This window comes from Peromyscus leucopus, chromosome 15, assembly GCF_004664715.2.
Source record: "Peromyscus leucopus breed LL Stock chromosome 15, UCI_PerLeu_2.1, whole genome shotgun sequence".
NCBI lineage: Eukaryota > Metazoa > Chordata > Mammalia > Rodentia > Cricetidae > Peromyscus > Peromyscus leucopus.
The window spans coordinates 8,291,020-8,318,315 of NC_051076.1; the positions used below are offsets into that span (position 1 = coordinate 8,291,020).

Consider the following 27,296-nt stretch of genomic DNA (forward strand, 5'->3'; position numbering starts at 1 on the left):
GTTCTTAACCACTGAGCCACCTCTCCAGACCACCCACAATATTTTCAGTGTAGGGCACAAAGCCAGCGGCCCAGAGAGAGCACTCTGTCACTGTGGCAGGTGGCTTCTAGGGCTCAGCGTCATACTGTCTATTGAATCTTCACTGTCTTCATGGAAAGGTCACACTGGAACATGAGAGAGTGACATCTCCGTGCTTTTGCTTCTCATCCAGATTTTCTAGAACAGAACTCCTAACTGAGGCTTCAGAAAGTTGACCAAATCGAACACAACTAATCACTGCTTAGGTTGGATCAGCATCAGAATTGTCCATGGGCTGCACTCAACAGGGCTGCCACATGCCAGGCTATGCAGGGCTTCGCAGCAGTGATGCCCTGGAATCAAGAAAATGGTCCCTTTTTTGAGTCCACTTGGAGTTTCACTCCTATTGGATGGTTCTAGAGTCACAACCAGACACAATCCCTGAAAAGAGACACAGGGAGCTGTCCAGTGTTGGAGAAAGAAAAGGACTGGGTGTGGGGAGTCTGAGGAGTGAGGGAGCCAAGCCTGGGCCTTGGGTGGGGCAGAAAGAGACTGACTGAGGAGCACGTGGGGAAGCTGATATTCAGGTACAACAACAGAAGCTCACACAAGGTACCTAAGGGGTCATACCATCCCTCCTTACACACACACACACACACACACACACACACACACACACACACACACACACGAGGAGAGAGAGAGAGAATCCAAGATATCTGTCCTCTATGGGTGATGGCTACAAGGTGCTGGTCCAAGTCCCTTCACAGCCAGCCTGGGATTATCAAGTGAGCTGCTTCAAAAGGCTGGCCTAGGGGAAGCCAAGAAACGTTGGCCTTCACCAGACTGGAAGCAAGGCCAGATTTAGCCTCCCAGCTCACCTTCACTCTTGCCTGGCTCTTCACCTCCACTTCAACCCTGCTCACTCCTGAAGAGTCGGGATTGGTGCTGAGTTACACACCCACCAAGGTTTTCTGCATCCCTCGCTCCTTCCACACTCCCCTCTCACCTCTTTCTCTCATTCTCTCTCCAACTCTATGCAAGTCATCTTGCCCACTCACACTCCACAGGCACCCCCAGCCCGCAGCCCTGTACTCTCCCAGTTCACATTATCCCTTCTTTCTGTCACCCACAGCACGCTTTCTCTCCCTTTCTCTCCCCAGAAGTCTCCCACAGACTCCCACTGAGCTCCCACCCACAAATAATGTAGAAAAAAAATGTGTCCCTTCCACGAGGCAGGGGCTTGTGAACAGAAGCCACAAGTTGCCCTGTCCTTCCCAACAGCTTGGCCCCAGAACTATGTCCCTCTCTAGTTGTCTGTCATTGTCCTTTGTCCTGTAGGGTTCCCAGGCATTTCCCATCTGAGCACAGACTAGCTAAAGAGCACAAGACTTCCCACACTCCCCAAAGACACACATCAGTATCCAAGGGCAGGTATGGAAGGGAAGTGTCCCCCATTCCTCTCATGCAGGAAGTGCCCCCCCCCCCACGCACTCTGAGATCCATCCACCCAGACCTGGGCTGCTCCAAGCTAGTGTTTCTTTCCTGGGCCCCTGTAATCTAGGACTCCTGGCCCAAGCTCTGAGAGTCCCGATGGCCCCTGGGACTGTTTAGTCACTACTAACGCCCTGCTCTGAGCTGGCCAGCACCTTGATCCGCTGTCTGCTGAATCAGTGGGTCCATTTCCTGGGCTCTCTTCCCTAGCCCTGCTACACCATGGCAGCCAGGCAAGGCACCTCCCTGCCTGTCTCCCTTTCCTGCTCACAGCTGCCTTTGGCTGGGCTGTCACCATATTGCCTTGCAGTGGCTTGGAGTCAATGGTTTGAGTGAAATTTTATGAAGGATTTTTTTTTTTTAACTTTACAGGCACTCAGGAAAGCTATGTATTCAAACCTATCAAAACATATGGCATGTGACATACATTTGTTTTTGTTTTACCCAAATATGTTGACCTTATTTTTCCGGCTTGCAGTTCCCTCTCTAGTAGAATTTTTTTTTTTGTCCTGTTTTTGTAGGCTTGACCTATGGCTTCTATAGAAAAGGTTTGTTACCTATGAAGTAGAGAGTGTGTAAGGGGTCAAAAAGCAAATGCCAAGATGGTAAATGGCCCCTGCTTTCCTGTGGACTTGATAAAACAGTTTTGTGTGCCTGGGAGCACACAGCCAAGTCTGCAGACAAGCATGGATCTGAATTTATTTTGTATGCTTAAATGAGGTGGTGGGCGAGGCATATAAGGCACTCAGGTGCCTGGCCATAGATGAGCTAGTATCACAGTGCATTAGCTTCCCCCAAAGGGTGAGAATAGGAGGGAGACCCCTACGTGAGTGCTTTTGTAAACAATCCGGGTGTCCAGCTTGCTCTCTTGTTCTAAAATGGCCAAGTACCAATCACATCTTGAACAATTTTGTTTCCGTCAAAGCTTTTCCGTGAACTCTTTGATTTACGGTATTATTCCCATTGTACAGATAAAAAGAACTGAGGCCCAGGCAAGGTCACAGAGAGTAGGCAACTCTTGACCCATGACCTGCTGTGACCCCCAGATTCCTGGGACCTCCCATGGATCTCTTTGCCTGGGATGGGATCAGAATTTGTTTTTAAAAGCATCTTGGGTAATTCTGATGATTGGCAGGTCCTTAGATCCCCCTGCCCCATATCAAACCATTTCCCAAGCCCTGTCGCCATGCAAGCTCCCTAGCAGTCTCCTCCTCCACGTTGGATAAAACATTTAAAACATATTTAAACGGCAATTTGGGGAACTATGTAGCATATGGGCTTGCCTTTTGATCTCAAAATGATGACAAACAGATACTTAGATACTTCATAAAAGAAATATTACCAGAAAAAAATATAAAAATCTGGCTTTCAGCTTGGTCGTGCTCTAATTTAAACAAAATGCAACTTCGGTGGGTTCCCTTCTCTGGGAATAAATTCACAACCGCAGGCTCCCTTCTGGGGTGTTCTGGCCTTGGCCTGTTTGTCTCTAGCGCTGGTCCTCAGTCAAAGCTCTGAGACCGTGAGTATCTATTTGTAACTTAAGTCCTGTCACCAAAACCAGAAAATGCAGAACCACCTCTGAATTCGCAAACACCGTAGGAAAAGAGACAGTAAAACAGTTCTAGACCTGTGGACAGAGCTGGGCTAGGCCAAGCGGGAGACCACCATCCCTTGGTCCGTCCCGCCCATCTCACTGTCCCTGCAGAGGGTCCCCTGTCTGGGCACCAGTGTGTGTACCGGCTGTGGCGCGCTGCCACCACAGCAACAGGCGGGCGGCGGGGGAGGGGACGTGGCGGGGGCAGCGCGGGCCTGGCGATGGCCCACGTCTGCTGGCCGAGTGGGACGCACTCGCCCCGGAGCAGGTGGCTGCCCTGTACGGCCGGCCCGGTGTGCGTGAGCTGGGGCAAGCCGAGCCCAGTGGCCGCTTGTAGCGGCCAAGGAAGGAGACAGGGCCGCAGGACCCGGGTGGGGCCAGGCCAGGCGGCGGGCAGGTGGCCGGGACCCCCCGGAAGCTCTGTGGCGAACGTGGGGCCAGTCTCTCGAGGTCAGCGTCTTCCCGGCCCGGAGGCCGTGACGCCTAGCATGGGACCGATCGATCGATGGAGAAGGCCAGGCCAGCAGTGAGGACAGGACACCGCGAGGGAGCCCTGATCGCGCCCAATGCCTGCCGGGCACACTCCCAGCCTTCCGGCCCTGCCCGCAGGTTTCCCAGCACTCGCGGGAGTGTTCCTCGCAGGTTTTGGAAAGCCGGCGCCGAAAGGGCTCCGCAAATGCACGCACGCACGTACTCTGGCACACAGGACCTGGGACAGTAGGCGGAGGGACCGGGCCTCCCGGGAGGTGGCCTTGGGAGTGAAGACAACGGGAAGCCACACGGCCACTCTCACGGAGTGCTTATCACCCTGCTCGGGCTGGAAAGGGTGGCGGTGTCCAGAGGCTTGGCGTGATGTTTGCCACTGCGCCCCGCGTGCAAGGTGTCCGCTCACACTCGCACCCTTACCCCACCCCACTCCCGCGCCTCGGCCTTTGTATTTCGCTGACAGCAAGACTGGCTATCACACCCAGTGGTGGTGGTGGTGGTGGTGTGTTCGTGTGTGTGTGTGTGTGTGTGTGTGTGTGTGTGTGTGTGTGTGTGCGTGCGTTCTACTCTGTGACACCCCCAAGTACGAGGGAGAGCACCCCGTTTGTCCCCGCAGGCGTCCCTCAGCTTATCTCTTCCCGCTTCCCTGTTGTGGACTGAAGAAGATAAGACAACCAGTGTGTATTTAAAAAGTAGGAAAAAAAAAAAACCGAAATCACAGCCTCTCCGAACCCTCGCCCTCAAAGCCTGGGTGGGTGGGGTTGTGCACGTGCAAGCGATCTCGGGGAGCAAGAGCAGCCCCACGGAAGGCGAGCGCGGGGCCTGGCGGGCGCCCCTCGCGTCGCGGCGCGGCCGGGCTGGCGGCCGGGCGGGCGGGCGGGCGCAGTGGTTGGGTTATGTAAGTAAGAGCCCTCCCTGCGCTCCGCGCCATCTGTTAATATCTTGATATTGGAAAGTTCGGTGCCTGCGGCAAAGCCAGGGCTGGCGGCGAACAGCTCCCAGCCTACTCCTTATTCCTCCAGGGCAGGGAATGCCCGCCCCTCGCCCTTTGTTCGTTTCTGTCCACTTCTCCACATCAAGCTGTCGTGTGGAGCCCCCATTCCCATCACCAACAGCCCCCTCAGCCCCGTGGGGTTGTGGTTTTCTTTGAGATCACCTTGTTGCTAATCAGTCCTTACTATGTATGTTTATGTTTGTGGCGATCCTGTGCCCTTTTATGGTAAAGTGGATGGGGGGGGGCTCTTTTTGTTCTGGTAGGGAGAAGGCATTATTATTATTATTATTATTATTATTATTATTTTTAATTACTTTTTCTGCCCGTCCTCCTGGCTCCCAACTTCTTTGGAGTGACTCGTTGATGTTTACTTTGAAAGCTGTTGGTTAAACAAACATCACTCGGAGGCTTCTGAGCAGCGGGGTTCCCAAGAGAGAAGCGCGCAGCTGCTACTTGCTACTGATCTGGTGGCATTTCACTTTCTCCCCCACCATTCAGAACAAACCCAGGTTGGGTTCGGCGTCACGCTGGGCACAGGGGAGGAGAGCGTGAGAGGACGGCTGTCCACCCGCCTCTAGGCAACCTGCAGCTGGCAGGTCTGCCGCCGCCGCCTCTTCCCTGTTCCCCTCCTCAGGTGGGTGGTGGTGGTGGTGGTGGTGAGTGGGAGGGCTGGTGGGAGGCCACCGAGGCCCTCCAGCATCCTTTTACAAAATCCACTCCCACGTTTGCCTCTTCACTGGATCAGCTTGAAAACCCCAAAACGGCTCTTAGGCGCTGACGCCTGCTGTTTGTAAGGTTTCCAGTGACCTGCAGGCACTGTCTTCCCCCACCCCTTACCCACACCTAAGGGTTTTAAGAAAGAACAGGAGGGAGAAATACCCAGAGGGAAGGTCAAGGCGAAGTGGGTTTAGCCTAGAGCCGGATGCACGACCGCCTTTCTCCAATAACACACAAATCATTGTCCAGAGAAACCAGCTAATGCAACCTGCACGGGGACGGCTTGTCCCCACACGGACCAGAACTTGAGCTCACTTGAAATCACTAGACGGTGCTGGCCAGGGTGGACCAAAGAAAGGGTTGTAAGGAACCTAAGCTTGGCCCCTGGCTTCACAGATGAAGCGGTGCCTAGAGGACGTCTGGTCTCCCGGGGCTGACTGATCTCTTCTTCACCATCAGAAAACAAACTGGGAGTCGCCGAGAGAGGGGCCTTGGGCCTCAAGCCTTGCTCCAGAGCCGGTTGGAACCCGGGGGGAGTGCCACCACTCAGGCCTGACAGCACGCCGGGAGTCTGGCTCATGCGTGGCCTGGACAGTTAGGGGTCAAGACAGGGCTCATCCGCAGCTTTCAGAGCTCGGGGTCACCACCCTAGCTCACACGCCCAGCGTGGCCAGCGATCCGCGTTCCACGCGCAGCTCCTGCGCCCTGGTGCGGGCTGCCAACTGCTGCGGCTGAGCCTTAGCGGCGTGGGCTGCGGGTGCGGAGCTTGCTGGTCTGTCCGGAGGTTACCCCAGCTTTGACTCAGGCCTACTTTGTCGCTCTGCGAGATAGACAGAGGACTTATATTTGAGGGTGCTCAGGAAACTTTTCCCGCCGCCAGAACCCAGGCGTGGTGAGTGCAAAACACGCACCCGAACGCCAGGTACGACTGACACAGACGACTCCAGAATGGCCTCTCTCCCTCTACCCTTGCCTCCCCCTCAACCTTCAACCTAGTTCCTTCCCCGACCCCCCCCCCTTCTAAACGTCAAGCTGACGCTAACTTAACGAGGGCAAACAGATTCTTAAGAGAAAATAAGGGGACGAAAAATGAGAAAGAAAGCGGCTTTGGACTATTCTCCGAACTCCAAATTCCACCCTCCTCAGGACATCCGTTTGCCCCAAAGGTGCCCAATCAATATTCCACCCCGTGTCTAACGGGCACGCGGGTAGATCATTTCAGTCCCCAGCCCCGATTAGAACTCTTGCGACAAGAGCCATCATTGGAGGTGTGCATAGTGTCCTGAGCTCTGGGCAATGCTGTTTCCCAAGCTGAGAGAGGGGAAAGAAGGCGCGCGGGACGGGGGCGGGGGGGGGGGTGCTTAGGTGAATCTCGTCTTTTCCTTAACACCAACCTGGCTGACCTGATTCCCCACCCCCACCCTCCTTCTTTTCAATGTTTGAATTCCGTGCCTGCCAAAAGTTTCCCACGGGGCACAGACTTCAGAAACACACCCAGACACTGCTGCCCGACTCACGGGGGACTAATGCACGCTCCCATTCTGATGAATCGGAGGCTGAAATTGTGACCGTCCTAGAGACGAGTGTGTGCGTGGCAGATGATGGTGGCGGGTCTGCCAGTGTACTCACATCTCGTAAATACTCTGCCACAACACGTTTCCACCTTTGATCTGATTGAATTGGAGGGACTCTGGAAACACACTTATCCCCACACCACCTTTTCTAAAAAGTGTCCAATCTCCTAGGTATGAACGCTTCAAGTGCTTTTCAGCGCTGGCGAGGCTCGGGTTTTCTAAGGTGTCTCCGCTCACGGAGCCGCTTCAGCGGGCACTGCTGTCAACTGTGCCCAGGGAAGGGTTCAAGCTGCAGGCGGAGGCTTTCCTCAGCATGTGTCACTGAAAGCCAAGGCCCTCTTCAAGAGCCATGTTATCTGAAGAAATCTCGCTGCTATTTTTCAAGCAAGATGTCAAACCAGTGTGCCTTTTATATGGCTTTAAGCATTAGAATCCGAGATGGTGGCGTTTGAAATGTCTCGCCTAATAAACTTCAAATTGTCACTCAGACTTCGAAATTGTGTAAATTCTATATTGGACTAATTTTTTTTTAACCACCCTGGGGTGCGTGAACCGAAGAAGGGTGACTGGGAAATGATGTTTGTAGCGTATGTGGCAACTTTGCCTACAATTCAAGTGACATTTTTAAAGGTAACCAAGGATGAATAGTCTCCCTATACATTTTGGGGTCTGATTGACTGGGACTCAGTCAATCATAGGCAGAGAGAGCCTTTAACATCAGATTTAGCGGCCCCAGTGCGGAATCTCTGACACCTACTTTTTAAACCCTAGACCTGTGTTTGCCCACCCTCTTTAAAAGGAAGCCAGACTGACAGGTCTTACTGATTCTATCCATGATCGGTTCCAAAGCGGAACAATTTGCACCCCCCCCGAACTCCCTCCTTTATGCCCCCCCCAAAAAACCTCCACTTTTTCTTTGCTATAGTTTCCCGTGCCTTCCTTCACTCCAGTCTGGGGAGCGCTCCCTTAACTCCGCCGCTGGGAGAACTCCATCATCCGTATCAGTGAAATGGAAAAAAAAAAAAAAACACCACCACCTTGGTCCTGGAAGAGCCAGAGTGAGCCCGGCGCCGCGGTGCTCAGCGCCCGCAGATGGCTCGCGGCGGCCGGAGCGCGGCGATCCAGGCGCCCCAAGCAGTGGCAGGGCGGGGTGGGGGCCGGGGCTGGAGGCCGGGGCGGGGGAGCGCGGGGCCCCTCTCCCCTCCTCTCTCCCCAGCCCCTCACCCCCACCCCTTTTATATATATATATATATGTATTTTTTTTTTCCTCCCAAGTTCTCTTGCCTCGCTATCCCCCCTTGAATCCGAAGGCGCCTCGCGATTGGGTGCTGGGGCCGGGTACGTCAGTGGGACTGTGACGTGCAGTCTTCCTGTTTCCTTCAGCTGTGTCTTAAAGTAAATCTTGTTGTGGAGCGGAGCCCTCAGCTGAGAGAGCGCTGGGAAAGCGTCCGCCACTGCAGCCTGGGAAGCCGCGCGGCGCACACGAGCCTCACCGCCGCGCCCGCTGCGCCTCGGGCCACTGCGCGGCGCGCCGCGCTCCAGCCCTCGCCTCCTCCTCCTCCGCTCCTCGGCTTTCTCTCTTCTTTCCCCGGCTCCGGGCTCTGCCCTGCGCGCCTCTCCCCTCCCCTCCTCCTTTCTCCCCTCTCCTCTCAACACTCGCCCGGCTCACTCGCTCTCGCACAGACTCACCGACCCCTGGGCCAATTATCACCCGTAAGACATCACCGCGTGCGCGCGTGGGTTTCTTCTCTCTGCCCGAAAGAGAGAGAGAGAGAGAGAGGGGGAGAGAGAGAGAGAGAGGGAGAGAGAGAGAGAGGAGAGGGAGAGAGAGTGTGTGTGGCTGCGCCCTGCTGCTGCCCGCACCGCGTAAGTATCTTCACCCGGTCGCTGTCCCCTCCCCTTTTCCAGAACCGCTTGCACTGGCTTCTTCTTGAATGGGAAGGAGAGAGAAGAGCCTCCCGTTACTCACACCCGTGTAAACATTCTTTTTCCAGGGGGAAAAATGGTGTTATTTACATGAATCGTAATCAAATAGCCTCTAAAAACAGTTTTCTAAGCAGGAGCCTCAGTGGAACTCCGCGCTCCGCTCCTCCCAGTTACGAAGAGTAAGTGATCCGCTTGGCTTTTATTTCTTTCTCGTGCTGGCTGGTGGCTGGGGTGGCGGTGGCGATGGGGGGAGGCTGGCGTTGCCGGACTTGTCGCTGATCTTGTCACCTTTTGTGTACTGTGCCTGGGGTGCGCTGAGGCTCTGGCTTCCTTTTATTTTATTATTTTTATTTTTATTTTCCTTTCACTCTTCTCGGGAGAGGGGCCGCGAGGGGGACCGAGTCCTTTTTTGTTGTTCTTCTTCTAGATTTCTTGCGGTCTCCCCAGCCTCTGCCTTCCCTTCTCCCGGGGTTGAAACTCCAGGGCCTGTCCGCGGTCCCTTCCCTTTGTCTTGTTTATTCTAGCTGCCTTTCTTCCCGGCTTTTCCTATTTGCCTGGTGTTTGCATACCTTTCACTTCTCCTTTTTAACCCCGGGCCGAGGGCCGGCCGTGGGGAGGAGGGGAGGGGGGGCGCGCCCGGTGACTTTCCTCTCCCTGCGCGTTCAGGGCTGGGAGCTTGCACCCGGCTCTTCAGCCGGGGAGGGACGAGTGGAGGGACGGTCCCGAGCAGCGAGCGCCGCCGTGCCCCTCCACCCAGTCTGCGCGCCTCGCTGGCAAGCACAGAGTAGGGCGAGTTGGCCCGGGAGCCTCAGGAGTCGCCCGTAGGGCCATCGGGACGCGGCGCTGCCGAGGGCCGGCCCCGGGTCGGGGTGTGCTTGGGCCGCCCATAGGCGAGAAGAAGCCCCCAGCCATTACCAGCACGCCCGGGTGGTGGGCAGCTGCGCTCCGGCCTCGGCGGGGTAGTGCCACTGTGTTGCCCCAGTTCCTAGGACTGGGGAGGGAGGAGAAGAGCCCAGCGGAGTGGAGAGGTGAGAGTGATTGTTGCTGAGAAGAACGGCGTGGAGGGCGGGAGGAAGGGGGAGAGCTGCTATCTTGCCTGAACAGACAAGGAGAAGGGACGGGGGAGGGGGGCGGTAGACATCACCCAAAGTCCAGCTGAGCAAGTTGTCGTCGCTTCCACAGTGCCAGCCAGTTAGTCCTGCTAAAACTGAGCGCCTAAGGGGGCCTGGAGAGAGCCTCGAGCCGCCCTCAGACTCTCCTGCCCCTGGCCAGCTTCTTGGGAAGTTGAGTCCTCTGGGCCAACTCAGGCAGAAGCAGAAGGAGGACAGTCTTAAGCAGCCCAAGGAGGCCGGTTAAGTGTGAAACTGCTGTTCTTGGCAGCCCTTCGCCCTTCGCCTCGGGGAAGGCTGGAAACTCACCTGCTTACTTACATTTTTCCGAGAACATCTGTGTTGTCTCCTTAAGCTTATGAAAATAGAGCAGGCCCAGGGTGGCCTCCTCTCAAAGTCAAGGCTAGAAGAGTCTCCACGTCTTGTTCTCTCTCCTCCCTAGCCCTCCCTCCTTTTACCACCCCGCTCGTACCCCTCTGTTAAAAAAAAAAAAATCATTTCCTCTCCTAAACCAGGCAGACAAAAGTCTGTTAGCAGAATGCGCATGGGCAGGGCTGGACAGGTGTGTTGTGTCAAGAAAGACAGGTGCAAGTTTCCTGGGTGTCTGTGTTTCTGTACCGCTCCAGACCACAAGGCTTCAGGGCTGAAGAGGTTCATGAATTTATGGTGGTTCTGGGTAATGGGATTGCCAGGCTAATGGGAATCGGGCTGTTGTGTTCTCAGCCCTTGCCATGAATTTTTTTTTTTAATGGAGGTGGGGGTTGTGTGTATTTGTTTATTTGTCTTAAGGATGTTGGCAGGTGACTGCTAAGGCCCTGCCGTCTCAGGCTTCTGTCTGCCAAAAGCACACCCCACTTCAGGGTAGCAGGTGGAGAGAGTTGACTTTCTCTTTGCCTCCCTCCAGTTCATGCTTGTCTGGCAGGTCAGTGCTTAGCAGAGAGGGGGGCAGGGAGATCCTTTGTGTGAGTGTGTGTGTGTGTGTGTGTGTGTGTGTGTGTGTGTGTGTGTGTGTTTTGGACAGCAATGGGTAGCTTGTAACTGCCCCAAATACCAAAGTCAGTTCACAAGTGTGACTTGCTGTTAAAGCTTGTATTTGTAGTTCTTTCCCTGTCTGCCCAGAAAGAATAGGGTTGTGCCTAAACTCTTTCAAGCCCTGTGTTAAATACTCTCATAAAGTGAACTGTGCCTGTCACTGTATCAGACATGTGCCAGGTGTCCTAGAAAGGACTTTGATGGAGAGGGAGAATCTGAGTCTGTGCTAAGGAGCTGGGCTCTGGCGATGTGATGGAAGACCCAGGCAGCCAGTTCTATGAAGAGTTTTTTTGCAAGAACTTCTGAGTGTTTTCAGAATGAAACAGGCTGCTGCGTGCAGTGAGAAGGAAGAAAGCCTGCGTGTGTGCCAGGGAAGATGTTGGGAGTTCTGTGTAAGTGCTATATCTGGGTGTCTGGGTTCTTAAAACTTGACCTTCTAGGCTGTTGCTTAAACAGTTTACTTCCTTAAGTTGAGCTGTGTGGGGATAGGTCAGATGGCAGACAGTTTTTGTTGGTTAGTTTTGTTGTTTGGAGGTTATCTCTGTTTCCATAAAAATGACAGGTGTGTGTCACTTAGTCTTTTAACTTAAGCATTAGTCATCTCCTGCCCCCTCTCCGATTCCTAGCACTTTCTTTGTATGCTTTTGAAGATTTTTGATAATTAAAATGTCATCCATAGCTATGTTCATATACCTTATTTTTAATAGGCGTTAGTCATGCTTGGCGCTTATTGATATTTTATGTGCCTGTTATGCAGAATTCTATTTAGTTTAATCACCACCTTGTGAGGGAAAAGTCATGCATACACAACATGCATCTTTGTTCTCCGTGTGTTCATTTGCTAGCTCGGCTCCTCTGCAGGCACGCTGTGCAACCTTCAAACCTCCGCTAACTCACTCTGTAAGTTGCTAGGCTCCTTCTCATGTGTTCAAAACTCATCGAGTCCCTTCTTACAAATCTCCTCTACTATTTTAAGCATGATCTCAACTATATACTATCAATATTAAAATTTGTACTATTTAGTATTCTTAAAGAAATTATAACATGTTAGTGATGTTATAGTGTGAAAACAGATTATTCATGATTGTTGTTATAGGTTTCAAATGTAGTATTCATATAAAGTGGAAGGTAACATAGAAGAAATTTCTCCAATCTCATTGCCTAGTGCATTCCAAAGCTTCAAAGGATATTTTGAGTATTTTGGTTTTTCTGCAAAAAGAAAAAAAAGTGTAAGTGCATTTTTTTAAGGTTATTTCTCACATTCTTGTATTTGCCCAATTTGATATTTTGAGTATTTTGGGTTTTCTGCAAAAAGAAAAAAGTGTGAGTGCATTTTTTAAGATTATTTCTCACACTCTTGTATTTGCCCAATTTGATGAATTGCAACTTTTAAATAAGTGGAAATCAATATCTTGGGCAGGTCTCAGAAAATGTTCTGTGTTCATTTTTCAAGTGAAAAATGAATGGAATTTTAGATAGGACGGAGAAATAGCAAATGAAATGGTTACAATTTGAAACCTTTTATTGTAAAAGGAAATTTAAAAGTTGTATCAATAAGATCTCAATCTTTGAAGTATCAACTTATGCCCAGTAGGTTTTCTTAGCCTTATAGCATGTAGAAATATCTCTAAATTAAAAGTTGTTAATTAGCAGAAATGCAGGAGGGAACAGCGAATGATTAGTGTGTGTGTGTAAATAAAAGTACCTGATTTTCCCCTGTTGAATTCAGGCTGATTTTCAGAATGACTTAAAATATTGATGACGATATTCCTCTTGAAACCATATGACCAGCTTAACTCATAAGAGGCCCCTTAAAGATGACTTTGTAAAAACAATGAAATCCAAGCCATTTCTTTAAATAATTTTATCAACCTGGACAGATATCTGATTAACTGAGGCAGGAAGCCATGCCAGCCTTACACTTCCCATGCCTCATAAAAGATCTGTCTGAACTATCTGGATAATTACCATAATGAAACACTTCTTTGTCTAGAATCTGGGCTCCAGATAGATGTAGTAAAAGTTGCACACCCCCTCCCCAAAATAACTTCTTTATTAAAGTTGAGCCCTGAGCCTCTTCTGTTCATATTGCTGTGTTCCTTTGGAATTCTTTACTGAAAATTATTCTTTACAACATGAAGTCAGCAATGTGCTCTGGCTCGGTCCTCCTTGTGGAACAGAAGGCAGACACTGGGTTCCAGGAGGCACCTTTAGGAGCAGTTAGATCTGATTGATCATGTCTTGAAGTTGTTTTCCCACTTTTTTTTTAAGGAGGCATCTGCTGTGTGGTGCTGTCTCTTGTACAGGTGTTAGAGCATGAGGTTAGGCTGTGTACCAACCAACGCAACACGTGTTTAATAATTTAACACTTTGACATAGGTTTCCACATGAATTCAAGAGAGCTTTATATAACGTGTATTTGGGAAGTAATCATTTGGTCCAGATTCTATTATCACTATTTTTCCATCTTCTTTATACCATTTCTCAGCAGGACTGGCCCAAAGGCTTTATATTGCCTACTTAAGCCCCAAGTCAATGTTCAAGAGAAAACATTATAAGAATCCATAGTAATTGGAGTTGAAAACCCACAGCTTAGTTCACATGCTAAGAGATGTGAAATTGGTGGATACCTCCGTGGGTTGACACTGTGGATGACTGAGTCCTTATGGAGCATCAGGTTGACACTGTGGGTGACTAAGTCCTGATGTATCATCCTAGAAACGACGGATTAATGGAAACCCTTGGAAAATGTTCTTAGCTGTTTTAATTTTACCACGGTCTCTTGATAGTGTGTTTTGATGTGAAAATATATTTTTGTACATCCGGTTAATGAAATATGATGCTAGATATGTACTAGGTCAGCCACCTATTATTTTTTTAATCTTGCCTATAATGTCCCTGGATTATGGCCCGGATGTGTATGGTCACTCTCCTTTTATTTCTTTTTAAATATTAAGCTGTATGGAGAAATAAAATAATGTGTAGCTGTTAACATAATGCCCTGTCTTGTTGGATAAAATGATTTTTCCCCACTTATTTTGACCTGTTGTTTACATCTCAGCTGGACATTTTACAGGGAGACCTAAAGTATTTGTATTCTCCTTGCCAAAAATAGAAACAAATCATTATTTAATTTTAAAATGATACCTGATTCAGATTTTTTAAAAATTCAATTCAGCTTGGTGAATTTGGAGGGAGCTATAGGATATTGGGTCTCGGTGGGCCTAGTGTGTATGTTTAATTAATATTTACTCTCCACTGAAGATAAAAGAGTGGTGTTGTCCTACCTTAGAAGAGCCCAGCCTCCTCTTGGCTCTGGCTTGAGGCAGGGATGCAGCTGTTGATACCTAGGCTACATGAGAGGAAGCGCAGTTGACGCAGAGGTGAATGGCAGCTGTGGGAGGAAGGATGCCTGGGATGACCTTGTGCTCATCCACACACTGGCATGTCCTCTGGGAGCCTCTGCTCCAGAGGTGTTCTGCAGAGTCCAAGATGGGCAGGAGGGAAGGCCAGTCTGGGTAACATGGTGTGTGTGTGTGGGGGGGGGGGCACAGCCAAGAGCTTCAGTCTTCATTGGAGGTCTCTGTGCTTTGCAGGTATTGAAGAGAGAAAAAAGATTTGCACACACATACAAATGATGTAAAAAACTTAAAATGATGGCAAGGAGCCCTGGTTTTGAAGAGCTAATACATGCACAAAAGAATCTTCCTCAATACCACCCATATCCAAGTATTTCTGTGACTCAGAAATCACCCGTTTCCTGTTCTTGCTCTCGCCTGACAGTGGCACCTGCTTTACCTGGCAGGCTCAATGTGCTGTCAGCAAAATACGTGTGGCTGGGTCTTGTCGTCGCCAGACCAATTGTATTATTAGTGAATGAGGAGTCTCAGTTGTTCTGAACTTAATTTTGAACCCAGTATTAAAGTCATTGAGATCCCAAACTCCAACTCAAATTCAGGAAATTTTGCCTTGAAGTGTTTCACTCAGACACACAGAGATCTCTAGAAAGAACCACCACCTTGCCTCAGGACACCCTGAAGCAGGCTCTTCTAAAAATATTTTGTCTTCAGAGAAAAACACGAAGAGCAAACAGCATGGTGAAATAGTTGTCATGAAAAAAAAAAAAAGCCAACATATTGTTGCCATGTAAGCATGGAGCATTTTCTTGATTTTTACAGATTATTTCATGCTGAAATTATGCCTATTTGCATGGGTAGTCATTCTTTAAAACTAGCCACAGATGTACTCCTAGGGAGCACGTAGATGTTTTTACAGGTGAACCGAAAGAGATGGGAGAGATTCCAAGCACTCCACACGCTGCCTTTGGCAATGGACCCTGTTATTGTGAAGATGTGGTCTGTTAAGCAAATTCGAAGTTCAATATCAGATAAACCCGGCATGAAGGCAGTATTTTCATTTTCTTCATAAAACGTTAATTGTAAACAAAAAGATGTGCTGGGGTTTTTTTTGTGTTTTTTTTTTTTTTTTTTTTTGCATATAAAATCTGGAGCTAGTTACTAAGTGACACAATGTATCAAAGGCCTTTGATAAAATGTAGGCAAGGATGTTTCCTTTTTATATCTTGCCCCCTAAAACAATGCTAGTTCACGTACAAAGAAGCCATCTCCCTTTCTCATATATTTGATTGATATTTTATTTTTTATATCTTTCTCCAGTTGCTTCTTCTGTTTAGCTTCCCTACCCTCTTCCTCCACTTTCCTTGGCATAGGCAGCAATATCTCAAATGGTATATATGTAAGAGTTTCTTAGCTGTTTGAAGTACTGTTTTGGCAGATTTTACCAGAACAAAACTGGTACTAAAGATGTGTGTAGTCTTGCCTGGCCCAGTAATGCCCTGTTACACATACCGGCTCCCAATATGTAGCAACAGCCAGTCTAACTTTCTAACAATTGGAGCCACCAAAAGGATACTGTGACCATTTCTAAACATGTCCTTGTTATATGTGGACACAGCAACAGATACCATACCTGTGAACTCACTGATCAAAACCCATAACTGTGCTAAATAAGCAATACTGAACAATGAGTATCTGCCTTTATCTCGGTGCTTAACAGACCAGTAATATTGTTCCCATTTCACATATGACAGGATTCATTTTTAAATTCAGTAGTAAGTGTGTGCTAAATATCTGCATCTAGTTGAGCCTTCCCTTCCTTCAGTAACATGAATGCCCCAGTGCTTTCCAGATCAGATCTTCATCCAAATTTCATGCGGCCTCAAAATTTAACCCTGTTTCTTAAGTGTGACCAGCTCCCCTCTTCTTTTATAATAAGAATCTCAATGCCCCCAGATTTAATCAATTGCTCGTCAGAGGCTGTGTTCTTCTAATCTGCCATTTCTTCCGAAGATAAACAGTATCATTTTAGGCATTTGTGAAAGAGAATCATATTACTGGTGCTTAAGCAGTTTTTGCTTTTTTTTTTTTTTTTTAATCTTAATCCATCTTAAACCAGTGGAGCAGAAATATTTAAAAATGTTTCATTTCAAGCGGAGTTCATGATAAATTGCAATAATTGTGATGTGCCATAAATCCCAGAGCCTATGCATTTTGCATTTGATTCAGGATTGAGGTCAGGAAATTTGGAGAAATTTAAAGAAAATGATTCATCAGTCCTTTTGTTCTGTTGGCCAGGGTCCCGGGATTCTTGAGCTGTGCCCAGCTGACGAGCTTTTGAAGATGGCACAATAACTGTCCAGTGATGCCTGACCATGACAGCACAGCCCTCTTAAGCCGGCAAACCAAGAGGAGAAGGGTTGACATTGGAGTGAAAAGGACAGTAGGGACAGCATCTGCATTTTTTGCTAAGGCAAGGGCAACATTTTTCAGTGCCATGAATCCCCAAGGCTCAGAGCAGGATGTTGAATATTCTGTGGTGCAACACGCAGATGGGGAAAAGTCGAACGTACTCCGCAAGCTGCTGAAGAGGGCGAACTCGTATGAAGATGCCATGATGCCTTTTCCAGGAGCAACTATAATTTCCCAGCTGTTGAAAAATAACATGAACAAAAACGGTGGCACCGAGCCCAGTTTCCAAGCCAGCGGCCTCTCCAGCACAGGCTCCGAAGTACATCAGGAGGATATATGCAGCAACTCTTCAAGAGACAGCCCCCCAGAGTGTCTTTCCCCTTTTGGCAGGCCTACTATGAGCCAGTTTGATGTGGATCGCTTATGCGATGAGCACCTGAGAGCAAAGCGCGCCCGGGTTGAGAATATCATCCGGGGTATGAGCCATTCCCCCAGTGTGGCATTAAGGGGCAATGAGAATGAAAGAGAGATGGCCCCGCAGTCTGTTAGTCCCCGAGAAAGTTACAGAGAAAACAAACGCAAGCAGAAGCTGCCCCAGCAGCAGCAACAGAGTTTCCAGCAGCTGGTTTCAGCCCGAAAAGAACAGAAGCGAGAGGAGCGCCGACAGCTGAAACAGCAGCTGGAAGACATGCAGAAGCAGCTGCGCCAGCTGCAGGAGAAGTTCTACCAGGTCTATGACAGCACGGACTCTGAAAATGATGAAGATGGCGACCTGTCTGAAGACAGCATGCGATCGGAGATCCTGGATGCACGGGCCCAGGACTCGGTGGGGCGCTCTGACAGTGAGATGTGTGAGCTGGACCCGGGGCAGTTCATCGACAGGGCTCGAGCCCTGATCAGGGAGCAGGAGATGGCCGAGAACAAGCCGAAGCGAGAAGGCAGCAACAAAGAGAGAGACCACGGGCCAAACTCCTTGCAGCCAGAAGGCAAGCATCTGGCAGAGACCTTAAAACAGGAGCTGAACACGGCCATGTCACAGGTCGTGGACACGGTGGTCAAAGTCTTCTCAGCCAAACCCTCTCGCCAGGTTCCTCAGGTCTTCCCACCTCTCCAGATCCCCCAGGCCAGATTCGCGGTCAATGGGGAAAACCACAATTTTCATACGGCCAACCAGCGCCTGCAATGCTTTGGTGACGTCATCATTCCGAACCCCCTGGACACCTTTGGCAATGTGCAGATGCCCAGTTCCACAGACCAGACCGAAGCCCTTCCCCTGGTGGTCCGCAAAAACTCATCCGAGCAATCTGCCTCTGGCCCAGCCGCTGGTGGCCACCACCAGACCCTCCACCAGTCGCCTCTTTCCGCCACCGCTGGCTTCACCACCCCGAGCTTCCGCCATCCCTTTCCCCTGCCCTTGATGGCCTACCCATTTCAGAGTCCACTAGGTGCTCCCTCCGGCTCCTTCTCGGGAAAAGACAGAGCCTCTCCTGAGTCCTTAGACTTGACGAGGGACACAACGAGTCTGAGGACCAAGATGTCATCCCATCATCTGAGCCACCACCCCTGTTCACCAGCACACCCACCCAGCACCGCAGAAGGACTCTCTTTGTCACTCATAAAGTCTGAGTGTGGAGATCTTCAAGATATGTCCGACATCTCACCTTACTCGGGAAGCGCAATATCCTTTTATCTTTCCCCTCAAGAACAAACATAAACAAAGCCCCCCCCCCCAGCCCACAAAGCTTAGACGCTCACACTATCTATATAGGATGACCTATGTCAATATGGTTTTGGCTGTTCTGTGGGGTTTAGTTTTGTTTGGGCTTGTGGACTTTGAGACGGTTTCACTCTGTAGCCCAGACTGGCCTGGCTCCCGGGAGGTGCTCAGAGGACAGGCATGCACCACAGTGCACAGCCAGTACCTTCTTAAGAATGTAGTCTTTCCTATTATTTAATGTATTAGTCCCGTAGGAGCCATGCACTGGGTGTTTCTGATTGCAGAGAAACTTAAAAACTAACTCCAGCATCTCTGCAACTTGGACAAGTATGTAACTGCCTCTGGGAACTTCTGTAAGACAAATTCCCAACAGTGCTTTTTCCTGTCTTTCTTCCTATGTGACTTTCTTGACTCCTTTCTTGAGAGCAGATGGAGTGGGGGGAACGATACCTTGTAAATACTGAATTTTATAACGATGGTAAGTTTTAGGACAGAATTAAGGAGAAAAGCCAGTTTTCAGACCTGTGATTCCACCAAGAATTCTCACTGCCAACTGCCTTTGAGGCCACTGTGGCTTCAGAGGTCTGACTAGATCTCATGAAGACAAGGAGGCTGTGGGCTAACCCTGGGTGTAGGGAGGGTTTGCATTCTGTCTTTAATCTTAAGTGAGATTTTTTTTTAAAGGAAATGGGCAGGTACTGATTTATTCAGACGGCGTCAGCCTCTCTGTATCACCAAGGTCTGTTCTGTGGGTCTGGGGCAGCTGCCTGTACGCATGAGTGACCTCTGCTCAGCCAAACACAGAAATCTTTTGTCCTAACATACACAAAGCAAATTATTTTGGAAAACGAGAGAACACAGTTAAATCCAAAACTCAGCTGTATAAAAATGGCCTCTTTAATGACTCTTTTCCATCCTGAACCTGATTCTTAGGTAGAGATGTCAATTATATTTTTAGCATATCTGTCCTGTACTCCAGTGATTTTTAATTCATAACTTTTTTCCTTCTACAAGTCAGTCCTTTCAATATATATATATATATATTATATATATATATATATATATATATATATATATAGTGGTTGTTTGTCTTTTGTGTGTAGAGGGAATAGTAGCATTTGGGGGCAGGTGGAGACATGCCTCTTGTATAATAAATTACCAGATGGATATAAAATTTAGCAGTTAAGTTGGCTGTTACTAAACTGAGGATTTTGAGCAATAGTCCTGCTGACAGAGATTGACATTTTGGTAGCAGAGCCCACTCCATAGGCTGCACAGAGATCCAAGTCCCCAGGATGACAGAAATATGCTCTCATTCCTCCAGGGCAGCCATGGTGGATTGGTAAAGTGAGCTAAAGCCACAAGTAAGAGACCTCTTGGGCCACTAAGCCCAGAATCACTTCCCAGCCCTATAAAGACAAGAACATCTCAGGCAAAGAAAGACACTGAGGTCTTAGATCTGAGTCTGAGCTTGTTTGCTGGTTCAACCTCCGTTTTTCAAAACCTAAAATTCAGTGCACCGAAAGTTAAGCCTGTCGGTTGGCTTCTATATCACCAGCTGGCAATGCATCTTGCTCAAAGCCACTCAGAGCTGCTGGGCAGCAGGAAGGGAAAGGAAGGAGGTAGGATGGCTTGAGCAGTCGTCAACCTAGCCGAGAACACCATCACATTAGGCTGATTTATGTCTAAGGCTAGACTCCTTGCACCTCAGAGAACTACAATTTAAAACAAATAGGAAAGTAGCAGTGGTTGTTGCCCCCACCACACACACACACACACAGTAACGTGCTCCTCTTAGTGACCAGTTAAGCTAAGTTTCAGAATCCTGAAAGTACACAGAAACGTCTCGCTGATAACACCAGCTTTCTAAGTTTGGACTTGGTATCCTGATCAGACAATTGTAATCATGCCCCTTTTTCTTTCGCTTGGTCTTCTAGGGAAAGAAAAGTCTTTGGTTTGCTTTAAGTATTTGCTAAGCTCACTGTGCTGTCCTCTCTAAATCCCCTGAGGAATTTTGAGGATTTGAAGGGAAGAGTCCCTTCTCCAGGGTGACTTTTCCTGTGTCCTGCTATAGACAGCCTTTTCTGAGCAGTGGTGGCAGGAGAAACCCATGTGGGCCTGAAGTACAGGGTTTTATGTCTGGGGTTGCTTCCTTCCTCAGGCTCCATGGCCTTGGGCCTCTTGTAATTAGCCATTTTGTTTCTTACATTTTGGCCTCCTAACCTCTGGATTTCTGCTCTCCTCTACTCCATGTCCCTGTGACTGGCCAGCTTGTTACTAGCTCAGGTCTTAGGGAAAGGACAGGCAAACCACAGCACTTGATCCCCTGGGTGTGGCTCGCCTGAAACACACTCCTACTGCTCTACAGAACCGTTCTGTTCTGTTTTAGACAAAACAAACAGACAGACAAACAAACAAACAAACAAATAAAGCTCAAGCTTTGATTGATAAAATCTTGAGGAATTGCAGCAAGTAATGTTGTACTTCAGTTTTTAGACTACAAGGCCTTAGAGGGGAAATATTGATGGAGTGAGTAGAAATGTACTGGGATGGTACATGAGGACCACCAAACCATTACTGTGCTTTTAAAGTTCTTTAAATTGCCATGAATAACTTCTGTTTTCAGACCCTCAGCATGCTAGGGATTGAACCCAGGATCTTGTACATGTTAGGTGATCAGCCTGCCCACTGAACAATCACTCCAGGGCTGCCCAATCTCTCCCTTCAAGAACACTTCTTTCTTACTCCAAAGGGCATTCCTGTTTCTCAGTGAAGTAGCCATGATAAAGAACAGTAGTGAATGCCGGCTTCTCAAGTGGCTCCAGGCTCTGGTGAACATATTTGTCATATATGTTTGAAAGACTAGGCTCACGGCCTTGTAGTCCCTCCAGAAGGAAGGAAGTGAGGGTCGTGTTTGTGGTAAATGGAACCTCAGTGCACCTGGTCAAAAAGCTTGTGTCTTGGGCATAAAACAGTGTGTTCAATATCTTTGCAAATGAATCCGTTTAATCAAATACTAAGTTTTATTCAAATTCCCAAAGAATCACTAGCCAATTGTCTTTCTTTGTGATGTTCCTTGTCTCACATCTTCTTTGCATCTCAAGAAAAATAGCCTTGTGTGCGCCTTTCACATTTGCATCCACCCAGCTCAAGCCCAAGGTTGTCAGATGAACCATTAAGAGATGTGCAGCTGGAGGTCCTCAGCCTCTTCTCTGGGATTGACATTTGCGAAGGATGTCTCACGAATATTCAGGGTTGAGAAGGGAAGACTGTTTCAGGGCACGAATTGAAGTCCAGCCATGAAACACCGGTTTAAAATGATTGTTTTTGTCGTTGTTCTTTTTGGTTTGTTGAGAGAAAGTCTCACTATGTAGCCTAGTCTGGCCTTGAGGTCACAACAATCCTCCTGCCTCAGCATCCCTCATGCTGGGAATATAGGTGTGAAGTGTGATCTTTGACATTTTTCGATGCCTTGGAGGGCCTTGGAATTTAACACATAGATGAAATCTTGAATAGCTATAGGCACCTAACCATCTGGGGGTGGGGGGTGGGGGGGAGTCATTAAAACAGATAAACAAACAAACAAACAAAAAGCCTCCACAGCTCTCTGCTGGTGTCAGACTCCTGGTAGAGTGACAGCCTGCTCCATTGCTGTCACTAAATGAGAGTTTAGCTCTTTTCCTTCCATCCTTTGAATTTTCTTAGGAAAGCCGCAGAGCAAATCAGAGAAGGAAAATTCTTTCCGTTTCCAAGTGTTTAGAACATGGATAACCCTCTTCCCCGTGTGGAAATGCTGCTCGAAACTCAGAGTTCAACTAGGGGAATTCTTTTTTCCTTCCTGTAGCCTTCAGGGCCTATTCTTCCTGCATTTGCCTTTCTGCTGCCTGAGCTGTTCCTGCTGCGGCTGCTGTTGAGGTAAGGTTATATTGTGCTTGGTAAACAAACCACATTGAGACTCTCAGGTTGTTTGGGCTCTCAGGTCCAGCTGTACCCCTCTCCTCTCCTGATCCTTTATATGCCAAGCAGATGTCTTTCATTAATTTATGGATTTATCATCTTTTCTTTTTTCCTTTTCTTTCTTTTCTTTTTTTTCACACCTGGCAGCCGTCTCAGGTTTCTCCAGTTATTGTCTATTTTGCATTACACATAGAATTGAATGTCATCTGTCTTCACAAAGCTGGGGCTCAGAGAACTGAGGCGAGCTGTGCGAGCTGCCGGGACAGCGCTTGTTTGCACCCCCTCCCCTCCCCCAGCCCTTCACCTCCTTAATATTTATTTGTGCTCATTTTCTTCCCTGGCCTTGAATGGAGCTTAGCTCGTGTTCAGTACAGCTGTATGTTTACTGAATCTATTCCATCGTGAGTCATTGTGCGTGTGTAAGTATCCAGGAAACAGCTAGTGCTTTCTTGGAAGAGCGGTCGCTTTCAGCACAAGCACTTAAAAGGGAAATTAACCAATTGGTCAGTTCAGATTGATTTTGAGGAGGGGAAAAAAAAAAAGGATTATCTAACTGCTGGCTTTTAAATGTTTCATTAGCTATTTTTAATAGTTTATTAGAAACATATATTTTATGAGATTTTTATCTTAATTACACAAGGATCCAGAGGGACAGAGACAGGTTCTGTGTCCTCTTTGGGCAGATGGTGCCAGGTATTACCAACCAGAAACATCTTTAAGCAAAAACTTGAGCAATCCAAATCAGAATAATGATTTTTTTTCATTAAATAAAAAGCTTCTAAATTCTGATTTTAAAAAAAAAGAATGGATTTTTTTTTTAATACAGAAAGCTAAAATATCTTAACAAAATTTAGATGCATGGAAAGCCCCAGGGTATTTGGGCATCTTTGTGCCTCTCACACACACAACCCAACAGATTGTCTTTTGTACGACACCAAATCTACAAGATTCGGGACTTAGAATCACAGGCAGGGCCCTCTGAAAGAAAAGATTAGAACCCAGATCGAAGATATTCATCCAAGTTTGGGCTCGCTTAAAACTCTTGTCATGAGGCCGGGAGACAGCTTGCAACTATGATTTCACTTATCCATTTGGGCAGATGGTCCTGAAGTGCCCGGCTCCTTTCGTCGTCTCCATCAGTCTAATGGAGGTTACTGGAGGGCCTTTCAGCTTTTCCTTGGCACAACAAGTATGTCAGTCATAAATTATCGTCTTTGTAATCATTAAGGACCTTAAACAAAAACACAAGTCCAGTTAAGCTGCTTTGGCTTGCACACTGAAAAATCAAAATTTCTTTCTTCAGTGTTTAGTCTCAGTTAAACACACACACACACACACACACACACACACACACACACACACACACACACAAAGCCACAACAGTTAACTTTTCTATTTAAAAACAACGGCGATCTTCTTTTTTTCCTTTAGCAGCATAGGCTGTACGGGAGGATGTCCTCAGAACACATTCACGGCAGAGGGTTTGGTCAGGAGTAGTCAAGAGCTTATCGATATTAATTTGATTATGAATCTTCAGATCCTTCCTGGTTCCCCACTATTCTTCCAGTTCACAGTGCCGTTCCTAATGGAGGTCACTGGGAGCCTGTTCTCTTTCCCAAATGTCTATGTTTATCTGACCTTTCTTCCTAAGGTGTGAAATTTTCCCAGGTAGCTAACTCTGTGTGGGGACACACACACACACACACACACACACACACACACACACACACACACACCACTTTCTTTTCTGTTTTCTACCTTTATTTTTTCCCACTCTCCTTTAAGAGAGAGTCCTCAGAGGAGCCTCTAGGAAGGACCCTTAATTGACCTTGTGGGGGACCACATTGATTTTCTCCACGTGCATCTTCATCTCTGATAAATTATAAAGCCATTAATTTGCTGAGGAAATGGCAGGGCCAGGCTGCGGCACAGATGTGACCAGAGCCATCCCAGCTCGGAGCCTGCTGAGGAGTGCCAAGAATCTGAGAGAGAATCAGGCAGCCTGGATTGTTATGGTTAGCCTCCCATTCTCCTGGGAACTGTTTTCGTTGCCACTGTTTACAGATCTAAAAGGTGATGATGTTTCCAGATAAATAGGCCTTCTTATTTGGGGTAAGTGGCTACTTATTGATCTGCTAACCCACATGTATTGATTTGTTAGCCCCCAACTACTGGGCCATTCTCAAAGGAGTTAACTATAAATCCAGGACGGGCAAATTGTATTTAGTGGTGAGCCGTCGCCTTAACAAAGGCACCACCCGCTTCTTGTTCTCTCGTGCCGGACTACCCCTCCCAAGTGTGAATTGTTATTTTAAAAGAAACAGTTCAAAGACAATCGAAATAAGATAGAATGAAATTGAGTCCTGAAGCCTCGCTGTGATAGCGCTGCAAGTGAGAACATGGAGCTTGCATAACCATGTTCAAAATAACGAGCTGTGTAGCTTTACCTAGGTCAGTGTGGTGATCTGCGGTAAACTGCAGCGTGTACAGAAAAGAGCAAACAGAATGGTAACTGCAGAGAAAGAACGCAGCTCCTAGGTAAGACTCCTGCCATGGTGTTAGGCTGGTCTGTCTCCTTAGCAACAAGTGAACACTATGGATAGCATACTGGACTTCAAATGGGGGAGGAGGGCTTGGCCATCCTCATCAGGAAGTAGCCAAGAATCTGCAATTGAATTGTGCATCCTAACCATTCCCTTTGGCAATCCAAGACAGGTGGTGAGCATTCTAAGCCCAAGGTGGCCAGTTCGTGATGGATTCCACAGTCTCTATGGATGACCACCCAGCTTTCCCAGGGCTGCTTGTGGGACTCTAGACCTCTGAGTGTGTGTGGGGATGGGGACAGGAAGGACAGCCCCTTTCATTTAACCTTGTTTGTGCCTTAACTGGTTGCATCCTACATGCAGGAAGGGTTGTCGCCCAATCACTTGAAAAAGGCAAAGCTCATGTTCTTTTACACCCGTTACCCCAGTTCCAACATGCTGAAGACCTACTTCTCTGATGTAAAGGTAGGGACTGCTTTTATTGCCCATCTTTCATTGTCTGTGGGTGCAGCAGTGATCTGAACTCTCAGGAGTTCGTGGAGATGCGTGTGGGGTCAACTTGTGGCTACACCTGTGATGTGAATGATTGGCTGTACTTGTCCTGTCTTCTAAAGGTGCGAAGCAAAGATACCACTTGTCTCTTAAGACCTAATGGTGTTTCCCAAGTCACATGTGTAACCAGTGCAGTCCAGGAGACTTTGCATGTTTTAGTAGCTTCCTGGATGAAATCTCCACTGGTAATGCCTGGATGTTCCAGGGGAAAAAAACAAACAAACAAACAAACAAAAAAAAAAAAAATCAGCCCCCTCTGCAACAGTAAACTGTTTCTGTTCTCGTTGGTTTCTCCGATTTGTGCCTCTGAAAGCTAACTCTTAGCACCTCCTCTGCCCCTGTTGAAAGGAGTGAACACTGAAATTCTCTATGCAGTAGCTGCTTAAAAACAAAAGTGATGATTGTCTCTTACTTACAACTTAATTTGTTGTTGATGTAGAGTACACTGAGCATAAGGGGGATGAATAAAGTGACAGATTCAGGACACATTATTCAAATGAGGATATGAAAGCTGTCGGCCTACAGCTGCAGCCCCCCTCGTTCTACAGAATACTGGGACCTCCTGGTTCTCTCTGTGTGCACGCACGTGCATGCGTGTGTGTGTGTGTGTGTGTGTGTGTGTGTGTGTGTGTACACGCATGCGTGCATGGGTGTTGTATGTGGGTTTGAAGTAGTTATTTGCATCAACTTGAAGTCGTGTTAATCATCTGTAACTTTTTTAAAAACATAGACTGGGTTTTGGTGATTATAATGACACAGTATCATTATCCAAGGAATTTGATAAACATTACATTAGCTAGATTAGTTTGGGGGGGTTAGGAGGTTCCCCCCTCCTCAAGCCCTTCCCCTGCCTACCTCAGTGTATACAAGTTCTGATTTCTTCAACCAAGCTCTCACAAGCCACCAATGTGCCTGTTCTTCTCCCTCTCCCTCACTCACAGCTTGTCTGCATCTCATGCCCAGGTCTAGCCTACGGCTGTGTTTTGCAGGCCAGTTGGTTAGTTTCTGCCACTAATGCTTCATTTGGCCTTCTGGGAGACATTTTGTTTTCCTTCCTGTTTGCTTCTGACCTGTGCATTGACTTCAGTGTTTTCTCTCTTGCTGTGTCGCTCATGTGGGAGGTGTGTTCTTTCCCTCACCCAGCACCAACCAACTGGACAGGGTGGGGCTGGTAGCCCGAGGCTGAAGAAGGAACCATAGGCACACAAAAAGCTGGGGCCACAGGGGTCAGGAAAAGGACTTGAATTTGCTGGATGTCACTCTACAATAGATGTATTGGTCAGAGCAAGTGGTTGAGGACTAGCCAGTTTTAGTCTCACTCACAGGCCTGCCCAACCTTTAGACATTGGGGCAGGACATTGCCATTCTCAAAGTTCATCATACTCAGGAACTGAGTTTTAGTTTAGCAGTAGTGATAAACACACACACACATACACACACACACACACACATCACAAAAATAATTTCCATAATGTTTTAAATTAAGTTAGGGCACATCCATAGATATCCTTGATTGTCAGTTGGATATGCCCGAAAGCCTTCTAGGACCTGGCCAACCTCTCTTTGGTTCTAAGAAGGAGACAAGGAGGATTATAATTGTGTGCACCGTGTGCACACGTGTGTGAGTCTTGTTACCTCCCGATTCACCTCTCTTACTGAAACGATCTATTGCATTTTTATAACATTATGACATTGCCTCATATATTTTTATATAGCACCTTCCATCCAGAGGTAGACTGAAGAACTTTTTGAACACGGGGTCACTCAGCAGCGAAATGAGCCTCCTCCAGGGGGTGGAGGAGCGGGTGGGATAGG

The 27,296-nt window shown here is 48.0% G+C and overlaps 1 protein-coding gene and 1 long non-coding RNA gene across 6 annotated transcripts in view; one reads left to right on the plus strand and one right to left on the minus strand.

Moving 5' to 3' along the window:
* Positions 1 to 8,644, minus strand: part of LOC114698224 — a 41,357-nt gene extending 32,713 nt beyond the window's left edge. The window contains exon 1 of the long non-coding RNA XR_003735322.2: positions 8,567 to 8,644. This is a non-coding gene — a long non-coding RNA (uncharacterized LOC114698224). The remainder of the gene's footprint in view (positions 1 to 8,566) is intronic.
* A 16-nt stretch (positions 8,645 to 8,660) lies between these two features.
* The window catches only part of Prox1 (prospero homeobox 1), a 52,459-nt gene continuing 33,823 nt past the window's right edge, over positions 8,661 to 27,296 (plus strand). For 2 of the 5 annotated variants that reach the window (XM_028876768.2, XM_028876774.2), the window contains exons 1-3: positions 8,896 to 8,982; positions 16,599 to 18,390; positions 25,287 to 25,394. In XM_028876768.2, coding sequence (XP_028732601.1) covers positions 16,666 to 18,390; positions 25,287 to 25,394 — 1,833 coding nt within the window. In that variant the 5' untranslated portion in view covers positions 8,896 to 8,982; positions 16,599 to 16,665. Of the gene's footprint in view, positions 8,744 to 8,895; positions 8,983 to 9,750; positions 9,832 to 9,857; positions 11,337 to 16,598; positions 18,391 to 25,286; positions 25,395 to 27,296 lie in introns of those variants that run through there. The other 3 variants (XM_028876769.2, XM_028876770.2, XM_028876773.2) reach the window with 3 other exon arrangements.